Source organism: Melospiza georgiana, chromosome 3 (assembly GCF_028018845.1).
Source record: "Melospiza georgiana isolate bMelGeo1 chromosome 3, bMelGeo1.pri, whole genome shotgun sequence".
Classification (NCBI taxonomy): domain Eukaryota; kingdom Metazoa; phylum Chordata; class Aves; order Passeriformes; family Passerellidae; genus Melospiza; species Melospiza georgiana.
Window position 1 is genome coordinate 82,169,785 of NC_080432.1, and position 26,577 is coordinate 82,196,361.

At 47.3% G+C, this 26,577-nt stretch overlaps 1 protein-coding gene across 1 annotated transcript in view; it reads right to left on the reverse strand.

The window, feature by feature from the left end:
- The window catches only part of FOXO3 (forkhead box O3), an 87,453-nt gene extending 68,282 nt beyond the window's left edge, over positions 1–19,171 (reverse strand). Inside the window, exon 1 of the mRNA XM_058020377.1 lies at positions 18,551–19,171. Within this exon, the coding sequence (XP_057876360.1) occupies positions 18,551–19,141 (591 nt within the window). The 5' untranslated portion in view covers positions 19,142–19,171. The remainder of the gene's footprint in view (positions 1–18,550) is intronic.
- Positions 19,172–26,577: the final 7,406 nt, after the last annotated feature.

Here is a 26,577-nt window from a genome sequence, read left to right on the forward strand (position 1 = left end):
CGTGTTGAAGCCCAAAGCTTCTTTACCTCCCCAAGCTTTTACACGATTCGTAACTTCAGCATGACATTAGCTCTGGTGCTTCTGGAGGGCCAAGCAAAACCCATCCTACTCCATGAAATATTAGGCTGGACACAGTTGACCAGCCTCATTCCTTGTCCATGATCATCCTGCCTACTCAGCCAACTATTAAATAATTAACCCACACTGAGGCAGAGGCTCCTTTCTGCCTTATGGAATGGGGCCTCAAGTTTTCAGTGTGAAGCTCCTTTGTACTGAACCCAGTACGTCCCAGGAATCTTTCTGTGGGCAGCTGTACTCTGTATAAACAGTAACATAAACAACAGAGATTAAAGGGGTTCATCTCCCGCTGTTAAAGACAAACAAATACAACTGTTACAAATCATTTTGAGGTGATAAGGGATTTGGGGTGAGCAAAGCTGAACCCTGACTCCATGACCCGGTGGAACATATCCAAGTGCAGTAAGAGGAAGCTCCCAGTGGTCCAGAAGCTGGGCCTGCAAGCCATGCCAGAAGGGCACAGCACTAGTGCTGCCAGGCTGCACTTCAGCAGCACTGCACTCCATTCTGCCTCCTGCTTGGAGTCACCTCCCCTCACTTACCAGTGCCTAAAGCTGGCTGCACCAACTGAACCTTAATCCCGGGTTCTAGCACAACCCAAGCAGTTGGATACCTTCATACGTGCACACACACTGAATCTGTCCTTCCCTTACACAATTTGGTAGCTTCCCTAAACAGCTGCTGCTTCCAAAGATCCCTAGCTCTCCTTCTTCTTGCTTTTCAGTTCCCTTTTATTTAGAATTCAGGCATTTACATTTCTAGGATGGGAAAAGGACATTTGTGACTAGATGTTCAAGACACCCCTATGCATCAGAAATCAGGGGACAGGAGTTTAAACTAAAATACCATGATATTACCGGTCTGTGCTGCCTCTTCTTCCTGCTCCCAGCCCATTGCTGGAGGAGTGAAGCAGCTGCTCTCCCTGGTCCAGATCCCCAAGGCAGAGGAGGGTACTCTTCTTGACACCTGCCCATTTAAAACAACTGCTGGATTTGCAGTCAGAGAAAATCCTCCTCTTTGTCCTGCCCTCAAAATCACACTGACAAGGAAGGCTGTTGGAAGATTTTTTTTTTGTTGTCCTGACCTCTCAGCAGCAAAATACACAAAACTTTTCCTGGGATCTCAATGGGATCGTTTGGATATTTCATTTAACAGACATGCTGCACCTGCAAGGCCTTCAGCTTTTCCTGGTATCTGCATGCAATACATCGCTGTTCTGGTCTCTGTCTTGTAACTACAGGACTTTGGTTTGCCATAAAGTGACAGAAAAATGCTTTATCTGATGTGCTGTGGGCCAGATTTCTGAGAGATTTTGGAAAAAGTTACTCATTGGCACGGGTGACTAGACCAGGCCTATCCATTTCAGGGCCTTTGTAGGCCAGAGAGGTGCACATACATTGCAAAAAAAGAGAATTACCACAATGTCAGAACCCAAAGTAACGTGGCTTTCTTTGAATTTTTTCTACCTACTTTTCACATCTTTCTACTGAAACAAGAGGGTTACAGCATGGAGAGTTGCATCAAACAAAACTCTGCTCAACAGCCTTATCTCAAATTCACATCACGCTAATTCAAGATTGTTACCTCTTCCATCTCCTTTCCTTGCACACTAGCAAACAAACAAAATACACAAAGGGCACATGGAGAAGCCTCACTGCAGTACAGACAGGACAGATTTTTGATTCAACTTCAATCTCTTCACTTCCTTGTTTTCCACAGACACTAAGAAATATGTACAATTCTTGTATCTACATAAATTGCCCACTTCTAACTAGTGCAGGCTCAATAGATGACCAGCAGCATGGAAAACAAAAGTTACTTAAACTTCTCCACTCTCCACAAACGCAAAGGAAAACCTCAGCTGGCAGCCAGCACGGTGCAGTACTGATGCTGTTCCTAAACCTCAGTCCTCAGCATGTGCTGCTGCAGACACTTATCTGCACTTTAAATGTGTACATTTGAATGTTTCTGAATGGGCAGAAACCAGGCAATGTAAATAGAAAACAGTTGTAACATGACACAGAGACACAAGGTAATGCTCCCCCTGCATTACACAGCTAAAGCTTCAGCCGACAGCAGGGGCTACATGACAGAAATGCTCCATCAAGCCAGAGCTCTGCAAAACTGTAAATGATTAGAGAATAATGCCCTGCAATCAAAGAACAAAATGTGTGCTGCAGATTAATCACTTTCCAAGACGGGAAAGGAAAGATAGGCTTGAGAGATAAATCTGGCTGGGGTGTTTATGCAAGCGTATCATGCTCCTTAGTACTGAATGTCCCAGAACTTAGAGAGGAAGTAAACAATGTGCTGGGGGGGCGTGCGGGGGGTGTGCGAGGGGTGTGCGTGTGCCCGCGCTCACAACCCCAAAGAAGAGAAGACAGCTTGTGAAAAATGCTGAACTTTCAGTTATGAAACACCAGCGTCAGGAGTCACTTCCCTGCCAGCTGTGCTGCTCCTGCCTGGGAAAATCTCAAACAGGGAGCCCTTCAGACACAGCTGACGCTTCCCTCTGGCATTTCAAGCTTCCCTACAAAACTCCACAAGGATGCCCACGGACTCCTGAGCCCTCTCCCCCATGGTGCCTCAGCAGCTCCAGCACATGGGCAGTGCATTTGAAGGCAGGGACTGCAAGTGCTTCTGGTTGGGATTTACTTCTGGAAGCACACTCCAGTAACCTACATTTCCAGTGTCCCTCTAGCATAAAATCACACTGCTTTTGGCTGTTTAGGCAATGCCAGCTTTCATGCATTCCTCTTTTCTCTGTAAACATATTTACATTTGTAACTTCTAACTGGCTTAACACTACACAGGCATTTCGAGGAAAACTCTACCAGCCCCTGAATTAAATGCAACACTCTGACAATCAATTACAAACAGTAAACTTACAGCAATGGGTGCAGGAGAGGCTGGTGATATGGATTTAGTTCAAGGGCTGCACAGGTTTGTTGGGAAGGCTTTCTGCAAAAGCTCACCAGGAGCCTATGTCTCAGTAGACTGAGTCACCAGAGTGACACACATAACAAAAAAAGTTAGAAAATCTTCATGCTGAGAGTTTTAGTTGTCATCAATGGCTTTGGAAGACGTACGGACACCATGCTGCAATTCCTCAACTGAGGATGACGGTTTTATACCAAATTTATTTCCACACAGGAGCTAATAAAAATTTCCTAAAAACTAAAGTGAGAAAGAATTCTGGAGTATGCACTGCAACAGTGCTGCATTTAGGTAAAATACTTCACAGAAACCAACTGCTGAGGTTCCTTCTCCCTGCAAATATTTGGCTCTGCATTAAAACAAATTAACAATATGCTACTAATAACAAGACTGTGATATAGCTGTGAGGCTCCCCTTAAGCAAAATCCTACCAATGCTAGTAATTGATTCAGCAATGTGCACCAGTGCAATGGCACAGGCATCTCCAGTCCTTGGGAACATTACATCCACTCTAATTCTCCCCCCAAGGTCACCACAATCATCAGAAAATCCCCATACATCGTGACCCAGAGAGCTGGGTCTAAACAGCCATTATCTATAGCCTGGGAAAATGAAGCACTGCACCTGAAAGGCATCAGCTACCACAAGTAAACCCCTCAGCCAACCAACCTACCAGAGTGGCTCGGGGAGCAGTGGCAGAGAACAAACTGCAGGAGAAAAAGCAGGGCGTGCTAGATTTGCCTTTGCACTATTTGTTGCAATGTGTGTTTGCACACACTTTATTGCAATGGAAAGAGGACAGGACACCCTGTTAACCTGATTAAAGTTTTGAACTTCTATCATGAAGGAACAAGAGTCTCATGGATGACACACTCTATGCCCAAGCTCTTTAACAGGTCAACACAGGGTTATTCACACCAATAAATGACTTGGTCTAGCTAGCACCACAATTCAGTATGAGTTTCTCAATCTAATTCTGATAACAAAACCACTGCCATCAGCTTCTCTAGATGTGAAAGCATTTTACCAGAACCACTGAAGACCAGGCATGAAGTCAGCATCACAGGCAGAAGGTACAAGAAACCATGAAGCAATATCAGAAAAGGTCAGCTGTATCATTATATTTTCAAGTCTCAATCTATTCATCAAGTCAGAGGGTCCTTACTGGAGGACACAGAATATGCTATGACTATGGACTGTACACTTTCATGCACTTCTATGCCTTCCATCTTTTCTATTTTTAGTGAGGTACTCAAATGTCTCCTCTCTTTTCACAGATGAAGAAGGAAAAAGGAACAGCCCCTCACACCATGGAAATAAGAGCAATTACTACCTATACCATTAAATACTTTAGGGACAGCTCAGTAGCCCCATGAATTGTAGAATCTCAGATGCTGTTTGGTGTCTAGGTCAGGCCACAGAAAAGTAAGACACCCAAGTCTCTCTGAGACAGGACCCTCAATCTCTTACACAAATGAGCAACCTCTCAGTACCCAGTATTGGCAGAAGGAACAGGATTATCCCAATGACTAAGGATTTGCACACTGACAGTACCAGGACTGCTTACCTAAGGGTGGATCAGTTAAAAATATAAACAGTGTTCTAAATTATAGGTGGTGCTGTGAGCCCCACCTACACCTTGTATTGTCCAACACTTCCGACTACAAAACCCTGCTTGTTCCTCAGCACTAATAACTTTACAAACCTGAACTGAAACTGGGATTAGGAACAGGATAAGTGGTCTAGGATAGGCAAGCAAGACACAGGAAATACACAGTCCTGGGGCAGGGGGGAAATGTCAAATGGGGAGCTGGGGAAAAAAAACCAGACAAGAGGGACAAGCAGAACAGATACAAAAACTAGTGGTGGTGGGCAGAGGTGGGGAAGGTCACAGGAAAAGGAGGGAGGAATGCTTGGAGCAAGACAGGGAATCATACGAGAAAGAGACTGGGATGAGAGAACATAGTAAGGAGCTTGGGGAGGGGAGAATATCTGGTGCTGGGACAGTGCTCGTCAGGGAAGCCTATGGATACTGAGGAGGCAAAAGGCACAGACAAGCACACCCAGAAGGGCGTATTTCTTTACTCAGAGCCAAGTGCAACAGCCATGGCACAGGGCCCACACAGAGAGCACAGGGGACGAGCTGAAACCCTGAGCACCCCTTGAAGGATCCAGCCCACCAAGGAGAGCGGGGGTGGATGGAGCCTGTGAGCTCCTTACTAATAACAGCGTCACAGCCGGCATGAGAAGTAATTTCAAGTGCTAGAGGAAGCTTCATTTCTGACATTTTGTGCTTCCCAAGCACTTGACTTTTATATTGATACTTTTTTTCTGTGCAAATTTTTGGATAAATAAAGAATGCTCATATTTAGTTCTTCTGCTTGGCCCTTCACTGAACAGTGAAGGGCCAAGCAGAAGATAGTGAGAACTATCCACAGAGATACTCCAGTGATCTACAGTTTGTGGTCATACCATGCAAAATCTCCCTGGCAGCTCCTAGAAAATGAGGAGACCCCATCACTGGCATTGCTCAAATCCACCCACTGCCTCATGGTACTTCTAGGGAGAAAGCTGCTGATCCCCACAAGTCTGTAATCACCTAGAAGAATTTGTGGTCTGATACCTGATACAATTTCCTGCAAAAAATAAGGAAAACATCAGCTCTGTGGCAATGTTGTTTTTTGGGGTTTTTTTTAAACCAAACACAACCAACAGCTACCAACAAAAATGTAAAACCAGAAAGCAGGCACTCAAAGCTGGATAAATTTAGTAAGATGTCATGATTCAACTACAATTGAAGGAAATCCATATTTAATTTCTCAAACAACTGCTATCATACAATTCAAGCAGTGTTTTTCCTTCAGGCTGAGAAGATACCAAATACACACTATTTCTCAATTTACTACTTTTTCCCTCTTTTCTTACTTTCAATTGGAGAACATTGTCATTCGACATGCTTACAAGCCTGAATAGCAATGACACGTGAGAAGTTTTTGCCAGGGTTAAGTCCCAACACAGCTGTTGGAAAAACCCAAAATGAACATTTTATCCTGGCCAAATCACTGTTCTTTTCACTATTTATACTCTTGGATTCAGCAGCTGCAAGTGACACTACAGGTCACGTAGTCCAAAATGGACAAGGAATCTGAAGATTCTCTCAAGTTATAGAGGCTTCTACTTTTGGAGTTCCTACTTCTGTTCTCCCTCTCAGTGCTTCACAGCACTGCTGCATCAATGCTAATTTGCTGCAAGTTTAAGTAGAATACCAAACGCTGGTCAGAGCAGACTTTTCAGAAAATTTCCATTCTTCATAAGAAAGCGCCTTTTTCCTGCTTTCATTTTTCAGCACCATAGGATCAACACTGGCTGCTCAGCTGATAATGCCCCTCTTTATTTGAAATTATTTTTCTCCTTTCACCACCCACATTCAGTTGGGACTTATTCTGTATTATTCTGCTTGACACTGGTCCAAGACAGCAAATAATTTCTGTAATTGCACAATAAGCTGAGAAGACCCTAACAGAGCTGCTTCATTGTCTAAGAACCCCCTTACATATTGAAAATAAGGCTGAAAAACTTGTAAGGATGCTAGATACAGCTGTGCCTTTAACAGCACAACCTCTCTGGTATTTTACATTTGGCATCTGGCATTTTACAAGCAGGGAAACATTTCTGCTGTACTTTGGCCTTCTGTCATCAGAGAGAGGTGGAGATTCATGCCCTTTCTCCTTCTAAATTGGACTACTTCAGTGCCCTATTTTATATTCCTCCTGACAGGTCCCTATTTTGTATAAAACAAAAAGTACTACTGTCGCTGTGTTGCATGGCAAAAGCCCTTTCCAGCTAAAAGAGAAAACTCCTGCCACTGAGTTAAGTGGCAAGATGTAACTTTGCAGTTGAAACTGCGAGGATAAAATAACTTTCCCCAGCAACACATTAATTTCCAGCAGGATTTGATAAAATTATAATTCACTGTCCAGAAAAAGACTAAAACATTAAACATATTATACTGAGAAAGTCAAAATAGGTCATTCAATCAACGTTATTCCCCCTTCATTTCACACATAATACAAAGCAGTTAAGTAGTTTCTCTTGCAATTAGCATCATCTTTGTCTCCTTGGTGTCTAAAATACACTGGAGATACGAAGCTGCTCTGACGGCACTGCAGCCCAGGCCCTGCTTCCCACCATCACTGACTCCTCAATAAACACAAAGGTGAAATCCTGTCTTCAAGTATTTCAACAATGATAATTTTCTTTTGTTATTCCAATTTCCTGGTCTATCATCTCAAACAGCAGGCCTTTTCCCTCTGATTAAAAAGGAGTACAGGTACACTCAGGAAGAACCCCAGCATTCTCCAGCTGCTAATGCACATCCCACTCCATCTCCAAACCAAGAACCCTTGTTACCTGGCAGAGCCCTGCAGAAAGTGGGCTAGAAACAGCCTCCACAAGGAACGGAGGGGTTTTAAGAGATCTTTCCTGGATGTGAGAAGTCTAACATATGCTTCAAATGCATTTTAATTTAGAAGAACGTTGGAAAGATTTTATTTATGTTTCTAATTAGGTAAACAATATGCTTCTTCCACCTGCTTTGAGCTACCCCACTAGGCCCAGTAGACATCAGATGTCTCTGAACATACATCAGGTTGATTTACACCCTACTGCTAGCTCAGAGAATCCTTCCTCCTCCCAGTCCCGTATGCCACTACCTTATGGACTACACACTTCCCCTCTTCTTTGTATGTAAAATGACCTCACTGCTGATTTTCAAACACCTTCCTAAGCACCACAGCTCCCCTCCCCATAGCTTTATATAGTACAGTTCCTCATAAAAAATTTCTCTCCTACCCCAAGCGTGCAAACCTTCTAGCACATTTTAATCGGAAGTATTTTTGCCATGTATGAATCAGGATGCAAGAGCTACTGGGGCAAGAAATAAATCTCAACATGCCATGGGAAGTGAAAATCACACTGTCAACATCATGATGAACATAATACTGGGTCAGACCTTTTGGCTGCTGCACAAACTAGGCTGGAAACCTCTGGCCCAATTCATGCAGAGCTCTGACACGACTGCCGTTTGCAAATCGAAGATTTTACATGTAGCCCACTTATACTCGGCTGAGGCTTCGAATTCAAAAAATGCTTCAGAGTTTTTACAGCTCCTCAATGGCAGCACCATTATCAGTGCCAAGGTTCTTGTCCTACAAAGGCATACAAGGGTCAGCAGCCTCCCATTGTAGGTCTTGATGCATACTTAAAGAAGCACCATTCACCCTGAAACCTGACATCTCACACAAACGGTTTTGAGTTCCCCCATATGGTGAAACTCTCAGGCACAATAGATCATGTTGCACAAAAGCAGGGACAGCAGCTCCACATGTCTCAGCTTACAAGCATCTCAGGACACGACTTGAACTGGCATCACCTTCTTGTACAAATTCCTGAAAAAAAACATTCTCTGAAAATTAGTCAAGGCTCAGAGCAGTTGTGCAGAACAAACAGTAAGTTATAGGCTTTCAGGAAACCACATCACTGCTGTCTGCACAGAACCAGTCAGCAAAAGTGGTGATAATGTGAGAGCTTGTGAAACACTCACAATAAGACATTCTTTCTTGAGCACTGTTCTCACTTGTCAGATGCCAAATTTTATTTACTAAAGCATATCTAGAACTTAATACATGAAACTGATAAATCCTCCATGAAGTATTAGCAAATATATTTACACAAGACTGGGGTTCACACAAAGTCGGAAACTTTTGATCTGGATTAAGTCTCACATTTAAAGGTATGTTTACACTGCAAATTTCAAGTAAGAAAGTGGAGTTAACCTTGGTCACAATGTGTCTTTGGAGAACTGCAATAGGTGTTTGAAGAGATAGTGTGGAGAGAAAAAACCCTAGATAGAGCAGGATTTAAAAGAACTGCTATGTGAGTACATATCAAGACAATTCAGTCCACATTCTAGACAAAACAAATATGGCCCTGGAGTTCGGCCCATATCCTAAAATTATTTCTTTAGAATAATACATTTATTCTTCTGCAACCTATTTTGGAAAAAAGCATAGAAACCAACATGATAAAGCATGAGAAAACACTAAGTTATAAGGGCAAATGGTCTCCAGAGTCAGAAGTGCTGACTGTCTAGACTAGGAAAGCAGCTTGTATTAGATATTACTAGGTAATAAATACATTTTTAAACAAAGCTTGGTTTACTTAAGTATGACACTGTTACTAACGCTCCCTGGTCATACTCAGTCCTCACACGGGGCTCAGGCTGAGCTGCAACCAGGATTTTTGGCACTGCTGGCTTGAGTCTGTCTAGCACTAATGCAAATGTGTGCTCCTGCCTTGACACAGCCTTTAGCAGGGATGAGACTCGGACCTGCCCTCTTTACTTCATCTACCCATGAAAGCTGCACTGTCATAAACCCACATCCATGCCAACACTTCTTCATTCCCACTCCCAGCTGAGCAGTCGCGGCACCACGACACAGAGTGAAGCCCCAGCAGACACATCCTGATGTTTTTGGGTGTTCCTCTATCTGTCCTCCCACAGCACGCTGTCCTCATCAGTCTCCTGACTTATCTGTGGTCTCCCACTCCTCTAGGGCTGGGATAAGCAGATGTTACCTCCTTGTTCAAGCCCTGGCAAGCAACCAGACCCGCCCTTTTCTGCTCACATGACTCAGGAGCCAGCAAACCTGCTGAAAACTCTTTCCTAGCACTGAGTCCCACCCACTGATCACAGTCCCGGGAGTGCCATGGCCTCCGCTGCTCCCTAGAGAGAGACAAAGAACTGGAAGGCCAGGGATGGGGAGTCAGGCTGGCCTGAAGACACTGCAAGGCCAAGAGCTGGCTTGTGAGGAACCCCAGGCAGACCCACAGCCCGACACAGAGTGTGAAGGCAGCCTGAGAGGTAGCTGTCAAAGGAAGAAAATGGCTTCTTTGGCAGCAGTCCTCCCTCCTGCCCTCATTCCAGAGCTCTCAACTGGGTTTTGGCGTGGAGACGTCAGCAGGGACCCACCCTTGAGCGCGGCAGGGGCAGTGTGTGAAGGGACGCAGGAGTGGCGTGATCCAGTGAGTCACCCACGGAAGCGCACCTGACCAGGGCAGCACCCGGGCGTACAGCAGCCCCGGGCTGCACAGGCACAGCCCTGCACCCACAGCCTCCTGACCCCCAAAACTGGGGGCACACACTGCAGGGGCCCTGACAACAAGCTGTCGGTGCCACACAGTGCTGTCCTTGCTTCAAGTGGTCCTTCCTCCACCAGCTCCTCCAACAATGGTCCGTGGGCTGCCTCTACACTTCTGTACCAGCATGCACCCTCCTCACACCTCTCTTTACATGCAGCGAGTAGAAACTTCACCATCAGGGGAAAAATAATAAAGAAAAGCAAAATAATACCCTGCCAAATAAACATGTTCATGTGAGATACCAGCATTCCATAATTCAGCTCTAAAGTATGCAGCATGTTGTGATAGAGCAAGCAATCCATTTAATTTGTTAGCACAAATCTGTTATAAGAGCTAATTTTCACAAGGCATTTCTTTACTAGTACAAATCCACAGAAGGGCATTTCTCTGTCTGTGAAAGCTTAAGAAGGTATTTGAAAAAGTATTTAAACAGCCTTGATTTTTAATAGGTATCAGCATATAGATACAGAACATTGCCCTGTAAGCAAAGTCCAGGTAGGACACACACAGACAGAGTTATTAAAAACACATCAATGCTACTAATTCCCAACCTCCCTCAAATTCCCTGCAAAACAGCATTATAAGCATATCAATCCTTGAGCAAATGTGCAAGGTGGGTGGCCCAAAGAAAGGACTCTGGCTTTGCAGGGCAAGAGGGGCTCCTCCTGGACTTCACAGCCAAGCACATCACCAGGAGAACTCTGCTTTTTGCACGCTGGCAAAAAGCAATGCTCTTCTCTAGCCCTACTGGAAGGCAGCTCCCTTGCTATTCCACCCAGGGATGAGGCAGAGCATGGATGCAATCACTCACTTGTTCCCAACTCCTCGCACGGTACTGGCCTTGCTTTTCATCAGTCCTGTAGACCAATCATCTCCTAGCTGTATCCCCAGCCAAAACTGCCAGCTACAAGCCAGCCCTCTACCTCCCACAGAAGTGTAACATGCAACCCTCCCACTGGTGTTACAAGTGGGAAGGATGGAGAAGGTGAAGCAGGACATAACATCCCTGGAGTCTCCAAAGACAGGAATGAGAAACTGGGATATGGGGAATTGAGTCACAGATTTATTTTTTTTTTAATATTGGTATTTGGAAATCTAACATGTCCTCTCTGGTTCTTACTACCCTCACAGGTTTTAGACCAATGATCTGTGACAACCTTTACTCAACAAACTGCCCAGGAGATAACTTGGCTAATGTAGTTGACGAATACAGCAAGACTCCTGCTGTTGTCGGAGATCACGCTCCACTCCAGCAGTGTCCTGTTCTCAATGGCTGCAGGAGCCCTAAGGTCCATCATCCTCCTCCACACAGAGCAGAAGATGACCTCTCTGCAAGGCCCCACAGTGTGCCCCAGCAACCCCTACATACCCTCTCCAGCCTTGCACACCTGAGCTTTTCCTACTCCTTCACCCCAAAGGTGCTGGGGTCACATCACCACAGGACTCCAGATGCCCCTGCAGCTCCTGGCAGGCTGAGAAGCACGGCTCTTTCTCTGCTGCCTCAACCAGATGAGCAAGAGCGGTATCCACCACTAGCAGAAAATGCTTGGAAACATGCTAGCTTGCTTGGGAAGCTAAACTGTTGTCAAATAAATGCCAAATACACATGGGTAAAGAGTTGGTGCCTATGAGTGGTACAACTGTATCCCACATGCACAACTAGAACATCAGGAAACTGGTACAGTCATGCAGAGAAGCACAGGATACCCCAACCTGACTTCACCTGAAGCAAGTTAGAACAAAACATCTCACTCTGAAGGAAAATCCCCTTCTGTAGACAAGCCACTTTTTAATAATAAGTGCTAAATGGACTATTCAAGCAGGTAATTAATGCTAATTAACATATGTCAGGCCATAAATTGGCTAAACGCACCTCATTTTCCAAGCTTGGTGTGTGGCAACGCTCAGGAAATTGTAACAGAACAGTCTAAGTTTGTAGAAGCACAAAAAGAAGAGCAAATAAAAGGTTAAGCATAATCTTCACTTAACTCATGGTGTGCTGAGCCAGCAGTACAGAAAACTGCATGACTATGCACATTACTCGAACACTTCATTTTGCCCCTGAACCGCTGCGCTACGCACATACTGTCAGTCCCAAGAAAAGCCACATCAAAAATTCCCTGCACTCCCTGAGTGCTGCTATCGGCCAGGCCTTTATCGGGATTGTCACTGTGTGCAGGACCTGAACGCACCTTCTGTTCCAGGGCCTGGCCAAGCTGTGCCCCTTTCCAGAGCCAATTTGAAAACAGCAGTTTTCCATGGCAAGAGGAACAGATCAGCAACGGGGAGGATGCTCACAGCTTGCATTTCTCCAGACAGAGTACCTCCAAAAGAGGAGGGCTCCTTGCCGCTAAAGCAAACTAATATTGCCATTTTGTAATGCTGCCCTTGGGCACATTTTCTGTGACAGACAGAGTAGTAAAGTAAGGCTTCTGAAAAAAGTGAGAGAGAAACAAGAACATGCAGAGACTTTAGTCTAAGTAGCAACTTGCATTAGGAAACACTTTCAGTTTCTCCTTTGGCAATTCGCCACTACACCAAGACTGGGTTTAATTGCATTGCAAATAAGAAACAATCCTCACAAAAGATTTTCCATACTTCCATGCAAAATAGCTGGCTGCCAAAATCTAGCAGGGCACCTTTAGGAGGCTGCCACCTAGAGAAATGCTTTGGCTGCTTATCCTCAGTTTTCCCTATCTCCAAGGCAATCCCTTCGGCCTCCCTCTGAAGCCAAGCACACCCACTGTAGTTTTCTGGGGTGGTTTCACACTTGTTGACCCCGCGCACCCCAGGCGAGCTGGCTGAAACCCACCCAGCCACGGCGGGAGGGTGCAGGGGGGCTGCCCCAGAGCTGCCTACCTTCCACTCTGGGCTGCTACTTTGTCCACATCAGCACAAAGAGCTTTCACAAAACTACACAGCTAACCCTAATCACTCGCCTTTCTAAATGCACCAGCACGTGCCCAGCCTCCCCTAATCTCCCAGGATTACAGCAAAGTAGTGTAGCACCACCAAAATGACCTGAATACAAAATGGCCTCGAGAGTAAGACACCGCTCGCTTCACCAGGACAACACCGAGCAGAGGCAGGATGTCCCAGGGCAGCAGTGCCAGGACATTTCTCCTCCCTGGCTTCAGTCTCAGACAGTGTTTGTTCAAGCCAGTACAATACATCAGATATAGCTGCCATAAGGTGATTTAATTTTTACTGGCATTAACTGCGTACTTTCAAACGCACAGGTAAGAGGAGAAGCCAACCTCTGAGTCTCAAGCTTCCTATTTTAAATATGCGCAAATTTTAAATACGTACAAATATTGACACTAATCGATCTATTACAGACAATGTCAATTGCTGCATGACTGTTTTAGGTAACCTTCTGTCTCTGAATGATGGAGGGACATCGATTCCAGCATTTATCATGCAGGTCTACCGGGCAGTGATATCTATCCAGCAATACCACATCATCATTGATTGGAAGTTTCCCATTCGCATCAAAATTTGAGTTCCTCAGAGCCTGTGATTCTTACCAGCTGAACACATTCACCAAGGTGATGTGTTTCTGTCAGCATTTAACAAATCCTTCAGCAGAGGTGCTCCTCACTGTCACACTGTGGATCAAACAATGAGAGTGATTCTGGGAGGGAGAGCTATTTACTTGGTCTCTCTCTCACTGCTCTAATAGCTGTCACTTGCCTGCATGAGCTGGGGAAAAGTGAGATAGATCTCTGATGTACATTACAGATATGAAATAACAATATGTGCTAATACCTATATATGGTTTCTGCTGGAAAGTTTAAAAAGTCATTTGTTACTGTGCTACTACAGTATACTCCTCTTTGATGCAAGACATTTGTTATCTGGTGGTTTCAACCGCTGGAACCACACATCTCTTACACTGATCAGCACAAAAGTCACTTACAAATGTTTCTGAGTATTTTGTTAAAGCACAACACAGTAAGGCTTTGATCAGGTAAGATGCTTAAGCAGCAAGTTTAAGCACACAAGTAATCCCAGTGAAGTCCCAAGGATCCATTCACGTGCTTAAATCCATGCTCTCCTTGGTAGGTCAAAACTTAAAATAATCAGGCTACAGCTTGTAACTCAAACCCTTCTGTACAGATGAATAAGGCAACACAAAAAACATATTAAAAAATAACAGAAGGCTGAAAAAAATATTCCTGCTAGCAGCTAATTGGGAAAAAGAACCCAAAAATAAATAAAAAAGAAAAGAAGTTTATAAGTCAATAGAGGAAAAAAAGAAACTGATGCAGACTCCAGTTTTATGTTGCCACTCCTGATGAAGACATTGTGTGTCAGTCCAAGGAAGGAGAAGTAAGAAGAAAGAGAGTGGTGTTACTTCCTTCTCACATCTTTGCAAGAAGATGATAAAAAGAGTCCAACACATCTTGCATATCAGCATCTGGCTAACAGATTTAGACATCTGTCTACATCACTGGCAAATTTCTCAAGCCTTTTCAAGTCTCAGTAATTACAGAAGAGACTCATGCATTTGGTACACCAAAGGGACTGCAGCCCTTTGGTACATACTGGCCAATAAAACATGGTAAGAAATTTACAAAGTTTACAAAAACCTCCCCTTCAAAGTAAATATCCCAGCAGCTAGTGTTTATCTTCTATGGGGAAGATGAATACAACAGGTGGAAAACAGAATAGGCTTCTGATATGAAAAACAATTCAAAGCAAATCAGCTACATTTAAATTTGGGAACTGCTGGTATCTCTGTATATAGGATGAGATTCATAGTCTTGCCGTATCGCTTAACAAAGAGGAAAATAGTCCCCCTAGTGTACTCTCCATGTAGAAAAGACTGTTTCACAAGATAGTGCTCAAGAAATTACAAAATAACATTGTGGGAAGAGGTACAGAATTACTTAAACTGTAGTGAAACTGGGCATCTCTACTATGTACATGGACCGAAAGGTTTTCCAGTTTCTTATTTCAAGATTACTGAGGGAAGTGAGTGCTTCACCTTAAATACCTGCAAGATAAAACTTGGTTTCTAAGTCAGCACACTAGTTTTGTGACTGAAGGACTTCGATTGGGTAACAGATACCTGAATGAGGAAAGATCTAGTCATCAAGGAGCTCTGTGAAGTACCTGGAACAGTCACCTGGCACAGCGAATTTCACAAGGGTGAAACCAGCTCACCCTCGGATCTGTTCCCCCCTCCGGTGATGACGAACATAAATACCGACCTTCCCTAACTATTCAAGGCAGAAGCCAATACCGGAACGTGCATGGAAACCCTCTCCAGTGGTCTGGAAGTGTGTGGGATTGTACCAAGCGGGGCAGCCTGTGGCACACAGGAGTGTCGGAGCGCGGCACCTCTGCAGCACTGCACCGTACACTGCTGCCCCAGTCAGCTTCAGGCACTGTTAGCTTAGCCAGTGTCCCACCGGGGCCAGGGGGAGGGGGAAGCAAAGGAGATTGATGGGGGTTGTGTTGGGCAAACCTTATCCGAATTACCGGAAACGTAATATATGCCTTCCTAACCACATCTGAAATAATTCACTTCTGCTTTAATGCCCTAGCCAGGGAAATACAAAAAGAAGAAAAAAAAAAGTGATAGTTGTAACTTTAATTTACAGCTCTTAAAATAATTGTTTGAGGAGAATAATCCTGGCTATGTTTACGGATTATGGTGTTTGGCACATCTCACTGGAAACAGTATTAATATTTCATATATAATAATACATAAGGTAATAAGACCAAGTGATCTTTTTCCCTTTGTTTAAAATAACAATTTTCCCACTCAGTGGCAGAGCAGAATATTGTTAAATGGGCTTACTGCCTTCAACAATTAATTTAGCTGTGTAAAAATATTCTAAATTAAGATGAAAGCCTTCTAACACAGAACTATCTTCTGTTCATTTAAAGTCTCGGTGTAACTAGCGATCTGAAGAAGTCTAATGTGAAAAGCTGACATTAGTTCCTGAAGAGTTGTATTCCATTACCTGTGAAGGAAACAAAGATGATAATTAAGATATAATGTGTTTTAACATCAGGAGACTAAGATGGAGTCCCCGTGTAAGAGTGTTGCCCCTGCACAAATGAAGCTACTCTCCAGCCAAGAAACTGAAGTAGTCCTCTTCTGAACATATACGCACTTGAAAAAGAAATCCTAGCCTTGCTAAGGAATTACATTTTCCAGTTTTAGATGTCTGGCAAATTATTATTCTTAGCTCCTGACCTCCCCTTTGCCCCTTCCAGCATGCCCCTACCACCTACACACAACTGCACCCACCATTAACGTGACCGAATGCCTTACCCTAACTTCAGAGACGGCTCACAATCATCAAAGACAGAATTTGCTGCTACCAGTGTGCCTGCATCTCCTGAGAAAGGTCATCCCAAAGGCTTATGAGAAACTTCTGAGCTAAATTATAACAGAAGAATCTCAAGGGATCCAAGTTTTTAACATTTTAATTAGCTCCAAGTACCAGTTAATGCTGCTTAAGCAAAGGAATCAATATCAAATTAACAGTATAAATTGTCAGAAAAATTGTGACGGTATTAAGGATACTAATCAATGCAAGCACTTCATATTATGGCCCAGATTCTGCTTCTGCGAAAGTGAAAAGGAATTTTGCCACCAAATTCAAAACAGTGCCAGCCCCACTGTTAGGTAAATCTTCATTTGAATCAGATACTGAGAATTTACTGAAAATTCAAAGTACCAGATAAAAATGCTGGATTTGTCAACACAGCTGACATCTAAAGCCACTGCTTCTGTGCGGAACCAAACAACTTATGAAGGCACAGGCTGTCATTGGAAGATGTAACCCTTTATCACATTCTGCATCACACTTGTAAAGTCAGATCAAAATTCAACACCTAATACAGACACAAAAGCTGTAAATAGAATGTGTGGTTTTAAAAGCCTTGTCTTCAACTAGCTATGCCAAAGATAAACTTTGTGTTTGTATTTTCCCAAGCCTGAGACAAGTCTGTCAACTAAATATTTCCTCTCCTGTGTTTCATTTGGAAGGTAAAAATCATACAGCCACACTTCAATTCCTAGCAGCAAGTCCTACTCAGGCACCAAAACACAAGACAGGGCTGTTAGTACAGAAACTGCCAGAAATGTTTAATCTGTACAGTATTTCTGACCAATTTGTATACTGAAAGTTATCACCTGATCCAACCTGGATAGATTCAATTACAAAATTTAATTTCTCTGTAAAAGCATTGAACTTGCTGGCAAATTCACCTTCAGCCATGCACACAAAAACTCAGTGTCAGACGCCGCTAGTATCGGCCCTCAGCAGCAACTGAACCTTGCCGGGATTTCCTTCTGCAAACAGTATCGCCGTCAAGCAGCACCTGCATTTCTGTACAGCTGCAAGTACGTGACATTTTGGCATCCAACAGACGCTGACAGATGAACAGGAAAACGAGAAGAAAAAAAAAAAAGGCAGCTCTGGAAATCACTTCAAATGTGCTTTACGCGCAGTTCTGGCTCCTGGTAGGCCTTATAAGACTCTTTCTTGAGGGTAAAACCCTGCCTGCCTGCAACGTGCTTTTGCACGCGCTGAGTAAACAAGCCACAAAACCAGAATTTTTTCTGCCCCTCACTTATTAAAACCGTAGTACTCTTAGCTGCTCACTGTCGCAGTGCTGGACAGAAAATGCTGGGCTATGAGTAGACGGTGCTCTCATACACTGGCAAGGCAGGAATCGCAAACCAAGCATTCCAGGGGCTCAACAGCCAATAACTCCATGCTTTGATTAACTTTATGAAGAAATGAAAAAACCCGAATTTCCCTCTACTGCTTTTGAGGAACACATGGGCAAAAAACTGCGGGTTTCCTTGACAAAAAGAATAAAGTCGTTCTGTATTTGAGCTTTGAGACGCAGACTGACCATACATAAAAGCAATTCTGCTCGTTTCCAGCATGAGTTACCTCTGCTGTTACCAAAACTTAAAAAAAAAAAAAAGGCAAAACAAAACCCACACACTTTATAAATATTTTTCATTTTTCTTTCTCTCTCTTCCTCTCTCTTTCCCTGCTTATGTGCTCGTGCCTCACAAAACTCAACTCCGCTCCAGCGTGTACTCTGCCCCCAGAGTCAATAGCCCTCACCGCCCGTACACAGCAACAGGAAAGAGACAAAACTTTCCATAATCTCTCTCTTAAAAAAAACCAAAGCCGACAGGACGACCACCATCAGCACGACCAGCACCAGCGCCCGGCGGGCTGCTGCCGGGGCGAGCCGCCAGCACCCCGCTCCGCGGCCGCATCCTCCAGGGGCAGCCCGCCCGTCGGTCGGGGCGGCGCGGCGGGAGCGCCGCGGCCCCGGGACCCCGCCTCACCTTCCACCCGGCCGAGCTGTTGCTGTCGCCCTTGTCCTTGAAGTAGGGCACGCAGCGGACCATCCAGTCGTAGATCTGGGAGAGAGTGAGGCGCTTCTCCGGGGAGCTCTCGATGGCGCGGGTGATGAGGTCGGCGTAGGAGAGGTTGCCCCACGCGTTGCGCCGCGACGAGCACTTCCTCGGCGCCGCCGCCGGGCCCCCGCTCAGCCCCCCGCCGCCTGCCGCCGCCGCCGCTCCGCCCGGAGAGAGGCTCGGTCCCTCCGGGCCGCCGCCGGGCAGCGGGGCCAGCAGCCGCGCCGCCTCCTCCGGCACGACGGTGGTCGCCGCCGCCGCCGCCGCTTCTCCGGCCGCGGGGGCCGCGCTGCCGACGGTCATGGCCGAGCCGCCCCCCTCCTCCTCGTCGTCCTCCTCCTCGGGGATCATGGAGGCGGCGTCGGCGGTCGACTCGCCGGCGGGCTTGGCTGGGCTGGCCTGCAGCTCGGGCCTCTGCAGGGGCCAGGTGCAGGAGCGGGGGCGGCTCTGCGGCTCGAACTCGGGGTCCAGCTCCACGTCCAGGGGCGAGAGCGGGGCGGGGGGCGACGCCTCTGCCATCTTGGCCTCCCCCGCGGGCGGCTGCGGGGCGCTGCGACGGGGCGGGCGGGCGGCCGCCGACCCCGCTCCTCCTCCGCCGCCTCCTCGGTGCCGACGGGAGCCTAGCAGGCGGGAGGCTGCCGGGCGGGCATGCCGCGCTCCGCTAAGGGCTGGCCGCCTCTCCGCTGCGCTCCCAGCTCCGCTCCCCGCGGGCGATGCGCACGCCGAGGCTGGGAGGCGGGGGGAGAAGAGGAGGGAGGGAGGAAAAAAAAAAAATCAGATTAGGAGCCGGAGCGGCCGCGCAGGGCGGCAGCACGGGCCGGGCGGTGCCGGAGTTGCCCGCGGCGCTGCCCTCCGCGGCGGCGGAGCGGCGGCCGCTCCCGCGGTGCGTGTGTGCGTTTGTTTATGTTTCACTCCATGCGGATGCAGAAGTAGCTCCGGCGGGAACCGCGCTGTATCCAGCCGGGAGAGGAGCCCCTCACGCCCCCGGCGCCTCCGAGCTCGCTCCTCGTCGCTTCCGCAGATATCTTGCCTTTTGGGGGGGTGGTCCTTCGCGCCCTCCGTCGGCAGGAAGGCAAGGAGAGCGGTCCTTTGGGTTACGCCGAAGACTTTTTCCTTCTTCAAAACGCCCTAAAGGGAGCCGAAGTCTTAGCATACATCCAACTGCACACTAGCGTAAACCTGTCACTTTGCGGTGCCCCCAAGCCACGCGCAAGCAACCCCCCAAAATCTCACAGCCGGCGGAGCAGGGGGCAGGAGAAGGCCACCCTGGGGGCTGGTCGGTTCAAAAAAAATAGTAATAAATCCTCCTTCTTGCAGGGAAAAAGCAAACACAACGGGAACAAATCAAATCGCCAGTCTTCCAACAGGTCCAGTAGCTTTAAGCCCTCCCTAGGGCTGCCAAAGAGAATAGGTTTTGTTCCAGCATCAACACCACATTCATAACCTCCTTGCTCCTGCTGCTGCCATCTTGACAGTTTTTCCCCCCTTCACTTAAGTCATTTAAAAAGCGCAGGAAGACGAGGCAGGGAAAGCCACATCGGGAGGGGCGGGAGGCGGCGGGGGGGTGCTGGATCGAGAGCCACCTCCACAACCGGCAGCAATCGAGATCCGAATTCACGGGAGGAAGAAGCAGCGCTGCTGCATGGTTCCTGCTGCTCCTGCGCCTTCAGCTCCAGAGAGCCTTCCCTTTAAAGGCGAAGGATGGGAAAACGGCAGAGCGCCCGCTCCCCCTGCGAGCAGCCGGCGAGAGGCAAGCGATCCGCCCGCGCCCAGCCCGTCCGCCGCCGCAGCCCGCCCGAGCAGCCTGTCACCCTGCTCGCCGCCGACTTCCACATCCCTCCTCCTAACAACCACCGGCAGCAACACAAAGTTATAGACACACGCAAGGAGGCTCAACCAAACCGCACGGCTCGGCACGGCCCGCCCACGGGCGGGCGGCGCCGCGCAGGAGCCGCCCCAACGGGGCGGGAGCGCCGGGATGGGGGGAGCCGGCGGAGCGGGGCGGGCTGGAGGAGCTGCCGGCACCTGGCGAGGGCAGCGCCTCTCTGCTCGCCCGCCCTGCGGCCGCAGAGCCCTGTCCGGCCGGCCCAGGGGAAAGCGCTCAAGCCTCTCCAAGTACTCGGTAAATCCCTGCAAAGGTTGTGTTAGGCCTGTTTCTTTTCTGTACTTGTTTTCACTGGTCATAAATTATTGGTGTACGAGCTATTCTTGTGAACTTTAAAATATAGAGTCGAATTTAGTAATTCTTTGAAAACTTTGACTGTGCCGTTGGGTGATGCCAGGAACATGTTCAGACATATCCACACGTGAATACAGTGCCACTGTACCTCCTCCTTGGAGGCCATGCCCTAGCAGAAAGCCCTCCAAAGTAGCTTGCTTGAAGATTTTAATTGTGGGTTGAGTGAAGGGATGACCCACAAAACCAAGGAACATAAAAGCTATTAATATGGATGTAGTTATAAATACTTCACATGGCAACATCTGTGTATCAGTTCTCACCTGGCTTGATAGAGACCTAGACTGTGGACTAGATTTAGTCCAACAGTAGCATTGTCTCTGAGACAAGATACAATAGCATGGACTGAGAAGCAGTGTGCTTCTGAAGCTTTGCTGGATAGAATTAGCAGACAAATCAAACTATTCCTGATGTATTGCATTATAGACAAGTAGAGAGATTTGAAAGCCATTCCATTTTATTAGAAAACATCAAGGCCCTGATCCGTAGTCAGTGCCTTACACTGCTGCTAAGTAGGGCCTAAGGGTCTGGTTAGGTTTTGAATTCAAACGCCACTGAGGTTAGGAATAATTTAGTGTGATTTTATTACAAGGGACAGCATTTCAGTATGCATACAATTAACCCCTGGTTATCTAAATGTACCAGGAGACACTGAATTAATCAGAATGAATGCAGGTTCGAGTAATGGAAATAATGGCTGCAACTCCATTTTGGGTCACCATGTTGAGTGCCTTGCCATGGCTTTTGTTGTAACATGGCCCCTACAGGAATGCAAGGCAGCTCAAAAAGACAGCAGCCACTCTGCAATTGTGACACTGGCATTCATGTATATGATTTAGCAGTTGGTAGGGAGGAAAACCACAGTGGCATTGTAGAGCCAGAAACCAAGTTCAGACAAAAAGACGTGGTGGGAAGATGCTTAGTCCAACACCACATCTCCAAGGAGGCTTTCCTTGTGGCTTTCAGCAGTTAGCCATAGAAAGCTGCCTGTGAACCGTGACTGCTGCTCAGCCCTTTCCCAAAACTAGCTACTGCTTGGGGCTGATTTTGACCACTGCAGAAACCTCCACATGGAGCGCATCCTGAGGTTCCAGGGAAGCATAACACTTTGACCTTGGGCTGGGTTGCAAGCAGCAAATCTAGTCCTAAATGATAATATCATCTTCATTTATTTATTTAATTGGCATTGCATTACTCTACAGGCACTGCTATTAGGTCTCACTGTGCTGGATGAAGGCCCTGCACGTGGTAAGAAATGCTCCACTCCCTGGCAGAATTGCAGTCTAAGTGAGGCAGGAGAGGGCGGGAGAAAGGAAATAAGTAAGTAGCAACCCTATTAAAAAGATGATGGACTGAGGCACTGAACAATTACATGACTGTACTGAGGTCATACAGGAAGCCCATGCCAGAACTGAGAAATAAAACTGGATCACCTGAGTGCCAGCCTTGAGCAAGATTATCTGTCCTCTTCAGAATTCACTGGTATATCAGCCACATAACCTTTATCACACGTCATGATACCAGTTCTTCACAGCTCCATGCAGCACCTGTGTGCCCGTGATAATGCAGTTTAGGGCCGTAATTAAAACCACAGTATAATTTTTCCTACACATTTTGCTTATGAAAAGTGCATGAGCAAAACAGAAGGCACAGGAGCTCTGCTTATTGTGATTCCATGGCTAGCCCTCTGAAATACACATAAAAACCGATCAAAATTGAATCTAAAGCTTGCACAATTTCAGTCTCCTCTTTTAAGTACTTTCATGCCCCAAGGGTGGGATTTTCCAAAAGGCTCCATTTATGGGAGTTTTATCACTGACTTCAACAGGAATAAAGTTAGGCCAGCCCTCAGGCCATTTGAAAACCAGCTCACTTACTTTGCCTACTTAGGCTGCAAGTGTTTTAGGGCAGGGCTGCATCTGCCTCTCCTTTTATCTACTATGGCCGCTCAAGCTGATGTGGGGAACCTGTGCCTATCACGGTGTCTGCATTATATGGATCTGGCAGGGTTGCAGTCACATGGCAGCTAGAGAAGTGCAGGTGACATTTCTGGCTTCACCTCTCACACAAATATCCTAACTGCAGAAGCAGCGTTGGAGATAAAGTTGCATGGAAGGCTGGGAGACCTGGAATTTCTTGTCAGTACAGCATTATGGACATCTCCTGTGAAGTGTACTGCCGCTCAGTAAATGAATGTTATATTGCACTTACGTTAAACAACAGCTGCATTGTCTGCGTGGACCTCACACAAACAAGCATATCAGGGGTTGTTTTGTGAGGCACCTGCAGCCTGGTCCCTGAGCGGTTTGTCCCCTGCAATAACCCTGTGTGCCCCTCCCAGTCACACCGTGAGAGAGTGACTCCCTTTATGTGTTTTTGTTCTTCCCGCAGTTCCCTACTGTGTCCTTTAAACACAGACTGGGCAACAGGCAATAGGCTTTGTGGCTGATTCAGAGCGACCTGGATGCTGATGATTAGAAAGAAATGTCATTTAGAAACCAGCCAAATTCATACCCTGAGACTAACTTTTTGGTCGAGTTTGGCCAAAACTGGCTAATGGGTTTCGCAGTTGTTATGGAAAGATTGGCTGACTGGCAGACACAGAACAAGGGTCCAAATCGTGCCATGGAAATTGATGGGTTTGCCAAAGATGGCCACAGATTTCTAACTATAAAATTTTCCCTGAAGTGATGAACAGCAATTTAAAGATCACTTCAAGTTAGCTTCAAGTTAGACTCAGCATTATTTATGAGGCCTGCAATACTGGTATTTCCCTGATATCCCTTTTCTTAATGTCCCATTGAAGGAGCATCTCAGCTTCCATTGTAAACCAATAGCCAAGTTCCTGATGTGCCATGGATGTGATTCAAATGTGCTTTGAGGGCCAAGAAGAAAGGTAAGAGGTGGTGAAAAAGCAAAAACTAATTATATGTTTTAAACCCTTTTAAAAAAACTGCTCTTTAGGCTGACACTGCTCAAAGGCTTGCTTCGTAATTTTTAAATATTTGGGGGTACATGCAATTTTTGAGTTTATACTGTTAGGGTGCAGTCAAATTGCTGAGATACACCAAGAAATTCCGCTTTTATTATTATTATTAATCTTGGATTATATGAAAGAATTTTGACTTGTAAAGATAGACAGCTCTCTCCCTTAGCTTGGGCTAGTCTGAATGACCAAACGCTGTTCTGCCCCGCCACTGACTCGTTGTGCAACGCGGCCGTGTCCACTTAAGCCCGTCTCGGTTCCCCCCACGTGGGGTTAATTAGCCCCACTTATCGCTTAATTGCTCCATCATTATAACTTAGCACCTTCCTGCTCCCACACGGCGCGGGGAGGGGGAGCGGCTGCGCTGGCCCCGCCCCCTGCGGGCCCGCCCCCGCGCCGGGCCCGCCCCCGCCGCGGCCCCGCCCCCACCAAGCTAGGCTGCGCCGTGCGAACTGAATGATGTCATGCTCCGGGGCCGCGCGTGACCGCCGGGGCCCGCCCTCGCCGCCCATTGGCCGCCGCCCGTCGCCCGTCAGGCCAGCGACGCCTCCCATTGGCCGGCGCCTCCGCCCCGCCGCCGCCCCTCCGAAAATAATAAACAATCGAGTAAAATGCGGCGCGGGGCGGGGGTCCGGGCGGGCTCCGCGCCCCCTCCCCGGAGCTGCCCCTCGCTCCGGGCCCTGCCTGCAGCCCTGGCGCCAGAAAAGCCTTTCCTCTAGGTGCTGCGGCGCTCGCACGGGAATTGCCTCAGCCAGAAGGTACTGCTGCACTGAGGACCAAGCAAAACCATGTCTCGGCTTTCCCCGATCCCCTTGTCTTAAAGCTAAGTTGTGCCAGGCTGCAGGTGCCCTCCAGATGTGGGTTGCAGGCAGCGGAGAGCTGTGTGCGGAGGGAGGGGAAGGGACTGAGTGGGTACGTGTCTGGCAGCCAGGTGTGCCATTCCAGTGTGCCTAGAGGTAGGGCACCGAGAGGGAGACCTGGAAGCCACACCTCTGAAACAATGTCGGTTGTCAGTGTCGGTTGTCTTCGCGGGACCAAAAACGTCCCCGAGGTGACTGTCCTGCCCGCAAGGTGCTGTGCAGAACTACAGCCTCGATCCTTGCTTCGTTGGGGTGGTGCTCACACAGCACAGCCCTAAAACAACTACCTCTCACAGCCCTGCTTCCCTCTACCTGCAAGCAGAAGGCGCGCTTGTCCAGCAGGGGATTTAATCGGGGATCAGGTGACGAGAATGAGGGCTGCGGGAAAGGATTTACCTTTTCTCAGGCTTGCAGCCTGGCCTCTCCTTTTGACAGCAGGTGCCCAATACGGCCTATTTCGCTTCCTCCAAAGAATTAATTATTTTCTCCCGTACGTGGCCCCTGGAGGAAAAAGTCTAAGCACCTCCCTCATGCTGTCATCCTGTATTTCCAGTGATCAGAGCACTTGTTCAGGAGCTGAAGATGTGGCTCCTGGTCCTCTTCCCAGGACGTTGTGTTTTCTTCTCTGACAGATGTTTGATGTCAAGTACTTAGAGCACACTTTCAAAAGGGGACTGAAATCCAAGGCTGGTCCCCTCCCTTCCCCATGGCGATGTTATTATTGCTGGGTCATGGCCTCTCCTTGATTGCTCCCGTGAATCCCGAAGCCCCACCCTCTCCCCCAAGCAGCAGTGCGGGTTCAACAGGCTGCTTGGAAATGGAGTGCGTGCCAGGCTGGCCTGCCTCCCTGGTGAAACACTCCTCGGGAAGGTCAGAGCCAGGCATCTGAACCCCGGCGGGCAGAAAAGGAGAAAATGACCTCGTGTCTCCTGGTGTGTGTGAGGGGCACTGCAAGGCACACAGAGGGAAGGAAATCTCCCCTGGGGACTTGAGGAAGGGTTCAAAAGGGCTGCTGAAGTGTTAAGCAAAAGCAGTCAGCGGCTTAGCACATGGTGGAGAAGTTGATTATAAGCATTTGCAGCTGGTTCTCCTCTCGAACCTCGGAGGAACTGGGTAACTGCTGACTCAGGAGCTGCATCGAGTCGCAGGAATGGGAAGGGGCTCGTGTTTCCCGAGTGCCTGCGGAGCCGCAGAGCGATGGGACAGTGCTGGGCACCTCCTGCCTGCCGTCCCGTCCCGTCCTGGAAAAGCGATCCCAGCAGCACGTTCTAAGAAGCCAGAGCCTGTTGGTATGTGCTGGATGTGCTCTGAGCAGGCTACGCAGCCGGGGCCGTGGGTCTCGTCTTGCATGGAAACGTGTCCGAACTACGAATTCCAGCACTGGGTCCGGGGGAAGACAGGCACAGAGCTGCCCAACTTGGGGTGGTTGTGTGTATGTGAGAGGCAGAATATCCTGTATCTTGAGATGCTGACAACCCAAAAATAGGCCTTTATTGCCTCCGGGATTAGGCATCTAATTAGGAGCAGGGGATTTTGGGAGGGCAGTTCTGAACTTTAGTGCCTCGGTTCTGCCCCGGTACTGTTCTGCTCTTAAAGACTTTACATTCCTTGCAGCTCATGTGAACGTGACTCAAACAAGCTCAGGGCATGCAGTTATAGCAACTGCCCTGCAAACTCTTCCTGGAATCTGAAAAGTTGAATTCTTCCATTTGCACACACCCTTGCCTGCTTTGCAAAATCATTTCCTTCAGTTTAGCAAACCAAAACTTCAACTAAAGTCATTCACTGCCAGTTTATCTATGGAGAGGCAATGACAGTAAGAGTGAGACCTGATTTTGTTGGTTTTTAAATGTATTTTTGGGGGCAATTTTAT